Source organism: Haliotis asinina, chromosome 9 (genome assembly GCF_037392515.1).
Source record: "Haliotis asinina isolate JCU_RB_2024 chromosome 9, JCU_Hal_asi_v2, whole genome shotgun sequence".
NCBI classification, from domain to species: domain Eukaryota; kingdom Metazoa; phylum Mollusca; class Gastropoda; order Lepetellida; family Haliotidae; genus Haliotis; species Haliotis asinina.
This window is the reverse complement of record NC_090288.1, coordinates 11,297,605-11,303,604: the sequence shown is the minus strand read 5'-3', so window position 1 is coordinate 11,303,604 and position 6,000 is coordinate 11,297,605. Positions and strand designations below refer to the sequence as shown.

Below are 6,000 nucleotides of genomic sequence, written 5' to 3'. Positions count from 1 at the left end.
GTTCACCTAGCAGTAAATGGGTGCCCGGTGGGATAATTCATATGACCATTAACCCCCAGTCCTGCACAACAACGAAAATAAGTACTGTTGTTCAGAATTGCCTCTGTTCACCCAGCAGTGAATGGGTACCCGGTGACTGTTAACTTTTTTACGCCTCGCAATCGGGTAGGGTTATCGGGGTTGATAACAGGTACTTTATAAACAAGCACACGGAATGTTTCACAACATAGAGAATACACAACAACCACCGATATTTAGATGCACACAGTATCTTTAATATACGTAGATATAAGAAAGACACTGGATGTTCTGAATATGAATATATGAATAATAATAATAATACAAAAAGATAGTATGACATTCCACAACCCCACCACCCCTTTTTCTCTCTATATTAACACAAAGACTGGAATGCAATTTCTTGACATGTCTTCCAGCACTACCATTCCCATTGACTTGCGTGTGGGTTTGTGAACACTTGACTCAGTTCACCTAGCAGTAAATGGGTACCCGGTGGAATACGTCATATGATGGTTTCACTTTCCGAATGTGCACTTGTTCAGAATTGCCTCTGTTCACCCAACAGTGAATGGGTACCCCACACCCCTCTTTTTTTCTATATTAACACAAACACTTGAATGCAATTTCTTAACATGTCTTCCAGCACTCCGTACCATTCCCATATACTTGCATGTGAACGGTAGGTGCGATATGTGGGAAATGTGCGGTAAGTCCGGTGTGTGTGGTACTTCCGGTGTATACGGTATGTTGGGCGTGTGTGGTATTTGGGTTGTGTACGGTATTTGCGGTGTGTGCGGTATTTGGGTTGTGTACGGTATTTGCGGTGTGTGCGGTATTTACAGTGTGTACGGTATTTGCGGTGTGTGCGGTATTTACGGTGTGTACGATATTTGTGGTATTTACGGTGTGTGCGCATGTTCGATCGAGAACAGAATAGAGAGGCGTTTCACAGTGAAACAACTTTTTTAATCATAATCAGAACTACAGATTCCTGTGAGAAACACATAGTATAATTATTCATTGTTAGTTGATAGACCAAAGGGACCAAGTCATAGCCATAAACTGATGGTTAAGTTCGTCACTTCATCACCCCAAGGAATTAACCCTGAGGTGATTATAATGAGCATAATGGCGTCGTTGGTTTACGAGTGAAAGAGCATTCTATACGTAAGTGAGTGGGTAAGTGACGACGTGGGATCAGTGTTGTAGCAATATTTCAGTAATGTCACTTTTGGCGGACACCAGCAGTGGGCTTCAGCTGTGTTCGGCGTGACTAGCATGCTTAAACCACTGGGTGACAACACCGCTCCCACGATAGATGAGTTACATACAGAAATTAGCAAAACTGACAGGAGATAGCAAAACAATCTTGGAATAAAGTGGACACTCTGAACAAAATGGACGACTAGTGGAGAAATTTTGTCAGCTGATACACTGAGCGGTATATAGAGGAAACATAGAAACTTGAGTGATGGTCATATATGATCTGTAGACAGATATATAAAATGGACTTTTGATTTTGAGAATTTTTCTTAAAAAAATAGTACATGTTGTGAAAATACTCAAGATGTCAGTATTCAACATTTCCGAGTTTCCCTTCAAACGTTCTGATGTTTGGACTGTTCGTCATCGCGGGTAGTTCCCGAAAGACCCGAGAGCCGCCGAGTGTTCAGTTGAAGCTAAGATAACTCGTACACTTGAGGTCCATATCTGTATCCACTTTATCCTAGAGATGCTACAGGACCAGGTTCAGCGCAAGCCTCGCACTGAAGACAGCGGCGACGTACACCATGGTGGTGATGACGTTGATGGCGCCAGTCTACAAGACGAAATGGTTTGTGGGTGAATACATGAACCAAAGTTAGTCAGTTTATGGGAGAAGCAAAGTTACCCAACATGTACCCAACATTCGAGTGAAAGTCTTATCATTGACCTCGCAACGTTGTCTCGATTGTTAGTGTTGCTGATGAAAATACTAGGCAAGTCTATTGTTGTAAATTTAGTTTGTTAGAGTAGATACTAAATGTCTCTATAGTACGGTGTTGGTCAAAACAATTGTTGTCTGTATAGAAGTCTTGAAGTAAACAGAGTTGTCTGTATAGAAGCCTTGAGGTAAACAGTAGTTGTCTGTTAGTAGTCTTGGAGTAAACAGTAGCTGTCTTGATAGTAGTCTTGAAGTAACAAGTAGTTGTCTGTATAGTAGTCTTGAAGCAACAAGTAGTTTTCTGTATAGTAGTCTTGAAGCAAACCGTAGTTGTCTGTATAGAAGTCTTGAATTAAACAGTAGTTGTCTGTATAGAAGTATTGAAGTAACCAGTAGTTATCTGTTAGTAGTCTTGAAGTAATCAGTAGTTGCCCGTTAGTGGTCTTTGAAGTAAACAGAGTTTTTTTGTACAGAAATCTTGAAGTAAACAGTAGTTGTCTGTACAGTAGTCTTGAAGTAAACCGTAGTTGTCTGTATAGAAGTCTTGAATTAAACAGGAGTTGTCTGTATGGTAGTCTTAAAGTAAACAGTATTTGTCTGTATAGTAGTCTTGAAGTAACCAGTAGTTGCCTGTATAGTAGTCTTGAAGTAACCAGTAACCAGTAGTTCTCTATATTGTACCGTATTGTAATGACGAAAACGTCACCTGTATACGAAAGCAAACATAACATGTTAGAACAGTAAATTACATACGAGGGCGAACATATCGGGGTTCTTATTATTCCTACAATGCCGTAGGGCGAAATATGATAACGTGACGCATTGAACAATTTCTCGGTGACGCTGCGTTCTACATACGGAGACAGCGGGTAGAATACTCATGTTTGAAAGTAGATTATGGTTTATTTTTCTCAATCTGACGACTTCGATAATAAACAGAATATTTATATTTGTTCCCATGACATACTTTGCTCACGACACTCGTGTCTAAATATCGGTATATCCCTCGCTCTCGATCGGAAAATACCAACATTTAGGCACGAGTGTCGTAAACATTGTATGACATAGGCAATCATATAATATAATAAAGTCTTACGTTCCCGGCGGTGGTCGAATCCGTCGCTCCAACGCTTGTCGTTGCTCCAGCCGCTGTCGTTGCTCCAGCCGCTGTCGTTGCTCCAGCCGCTGTCGTTGCTCCAGCGGCTGTGTGATGAGAATAGGTCATTAAGCCAAGGTGTTCAAGTCTGAGACCAGCTGGTACCTATGATCATCGTATATTATCCCTGCTGTTATGAGGGAGTGAGTTTAGTTTTACGCCGCTTTTATCAATATTCGAACAATATCACGGAGGGGACACCAGAAATGGACTTCACACATAGTACCCATGTTGGGAATCGAACCCGGGTCTTCGGCTTTACGAGCGAACACTTTAACCACTAGCCTACATATCGCCCCATGATAAATGATTACTGTGTGTTCCGGTGTTTTCCATATTGTCTAAATAACTTTTGTGCATAATGAATGAATATGAAAAGATAGTTTGAAGGTACTCAATGAAAAGTTTTCAATAAAATTGAAAATTGATTGACTCAACTGATTGTTGTTTTGAGTGTTATATTTTAAAGTGACCCTTTCTTCGGTAAGTCGGGGCGATGGGGTAGCTTAGTAGTTACAGCGTTCGCTCGTCACGCCTGAGACCCGGGTTCGATTCCCCACTGCGCGATGTTTGTCATGTGCCCATTTCCCGAGTTGGTGAATGAATGGTTGAGTGAGTTTAGTTTCACGCCACACTCAGCACTATTCCAGCTATACGCCTGTAAATAATCGAGTAAACAATCCAGTGATCAACATTATGAGCATCGATGTACGCAATTGGGATACGATGACATGTGCAGACCAACTCAATGAACCCCACTACCCGATCCCGTCAGTCGCCTCGTATGGCAAGCATGGGTTGCTGAAGACTAATTCTAACCTAACCTTCACGAGTTCCCGCGTTCAGTGCTCCAGAAGCACTAATTATAAAATAATATACATAGAGCAAGAGACTTACATGTTGCAGCTGACGATGCTGTCGTCGCCGCCATGGTATTTACAACATAAAGAGAGAGAACAAGGATGACAACCAAGGCAGACTTCATTGTTCCTGTTGCTTGGGAATCTGAAATGCAATGTACGTTTCAAGATTGGGAATGCATACCTGGGTTGGGATCTGGATACTGTAGAACCTAGTGTAAGTGGACAACATCACGTCTTCTGCAGATTCTAGACCCTAGGGTTAGTGGACAACATCACGTCTGCTAGAGACTGTAGAATCTAGGGTTAGTGGACAACACCACGTCTACTAGAGACTGTAGAATCTAGGGTTAGTGGACAGTACCACGTCTACTGGAGACTGTAGACCCTAGAGTTATTGGACAACGCCCCATCTACTGGAGAGTGTAGAGGCAAGGGTTAGTGGTGGAAATCTAATCGGCAGGAGAAATGAATGTCGTCTGTACAAAAATGGATTTGATCAAAGGACAAACGTTACTAGAATGGAACCAGTTCTAGAACCTATGGTCCAAAAATCCATCAAGCACATATTGAATAGCCAAAGATAGCTCTTGTCGTGTCAGCTACCGTCGAAAATGGTGCATAACCCTCTCAGTGAGTAACTGAATATGTTTTTACGTCGGTTTTAGCAGTGTTCCAGCAATATGACGGCGGTGGACACCACAAATGGTCCTCACACACTGTGTCATGTTTGGAATCAAACCCGGGCCTTCGGCGTGACGAGCGAACGCCTTTACCACAACGCTATCCCTCGCCCCTCTCTCACATTGAGGCATCTTGAGCAGGGAGAGGTGGAGTGTTTTCAGTTTTATGCCGCTTCTTAGCGGCGGATTCCAGAAATGGGCTTCACACATTGAACCCATGTGGGGAATCGGATCCAGGTCTTCAGCGTGAAGAGCGGACGGTCTTACCACTCGACGTTTTACCCCACCGTCCCGACTCCCGAAGAAACTGTATAGTGTATATGATTGATATATATCAATATAATTCCGTTCAGTTGTACGACGATGAATTTTAAACATCATTCAAGTATTGTAACAGATTATCACTTAAAAAGTAAAATCTTCAAAACTGTCTCATGCTGCTGAATTCTTCCTACGTGTGATATACACAATTCTCCTGTGTCCATAAATCACTCCCACACAAATACCCTGTACCTACCTCTGCAGCTGTCAGCGGATCGACCTGTCCCACATGCCAGCGCGGGACCCTTTTAAGTATCTTTTAGACGAGTTTATGTTCAAACATAGAAGGTAGTACTTAAAAAGAACACTTTTACTCATACGATTTACACGAACCTGATATGTTTTCAGTGTCTGTTAAACCACATAACACAAGCAGAAATCCAATATTTTCGTATTAAATTCGATATCAGTCGATCGAGTTATATTTTATAAAATGACGTTATAGATCAATCCTCCCCATTTCCTAATAGACTGGACCGCCCATCAACAACAGACCAGATTGAATGTTTTGTTGTGTTTACCTCGATAGAGGCGTCCCTGACAACTGTGGTGATGTAAAAACTAAGAAAAATATTTTGGATCCTTTTGTTATTCATGCATGTGGGATAGACGACACCTATTTCAATATGGATGACTGAGCTCGAAATCCTAGGGACCATTGTCTGACTAAAACCAAGGGGCGGTGGAGCACTCCAGAGGTAAATAAACTAATCAACTCAACTAAATGAATCCTTCCTTAACCTTTGTAGGACAGATTTCGTCATGTGTCAATTTGTGAACTGAATTTGAAATTTGAGAAGCAATAAAAGCACAAATCGTGGCAATCGTCATCTAGGCTGTAACGTCGAATACATTGAGTTCTATGATGACTCGTAAACGTCATTAAGCAGATATCAAATTTTGATTGTTGCAAATATCAACACAGTTAACCTGTGCCTCTAGTACAAGGACACAGAATTCCTACTCTTATTTTTCTGTAATAAAAGCAGTATCTACCCGATAGACATTCTACCCCGGAGACTCTCTACCCGGTAG

General features: G+C 41.7%; 1 protein-coding gene across 1 annotated transcript; it reads right to left on the bottom strand.

Annotated features, from left to right (window-relative positions):
• Positions 1-965: 965 nt before the first annotated feature.
• LOC137295808 (uncharacterized protein ZK673.1-like) lies at positions 966-5,184 on the bottom strand. The gene is made up of 4 exons (XM_067827362.1): positions 5,162-5,184; positions 3,999-4,106; positions 3,042-3,130; positions 966-1,840 (listed from the first exon to the last, which is right to left on the bottom strand). The coding sequence occupies exons 2-4, from the start codon at positions 4,084-4,086 to the stop codon at positions 1,757-1,759; spliced, it is 261 nt and encodes an 86-aa protein (XP_067683463.1). The 5' UTR covers positions 4,087-4,106; positions 5,162-5,184; the 3' UTR covers positions 966-1,756.
• Positions 5,185-6,000: the final 816 nt, after the last annotated feature.

What these genes read in the sequence shown, in the direction of transcription:
- LOC137295808 (XM_067827362.1), bottom strand. Translation starts at nt 4,086, where the DNA reads ATGAAGTCTGCCTTGGTTGTCATCCTTGTTCTCTCTCTTTATGTTGTA. An exon ending in AGCATCGTCAGCTGCAACAT is followed by an intron (nt 3,131 to 3,998) that starts GTAAGTCTCTTG and finishes GAGCAACGACAG; the next exon opens with CGGCTGGAGCAACGACAGCG. An exon ending in ATTCGACCACCGCCGGGAAC is followed by an intron (nt 1,841 to 3,041) that starts GTAAGACTTTAT and finishes TTCGTCTTGTAG; the next exon opens with ACTGGCGCCATCAACGTCAT.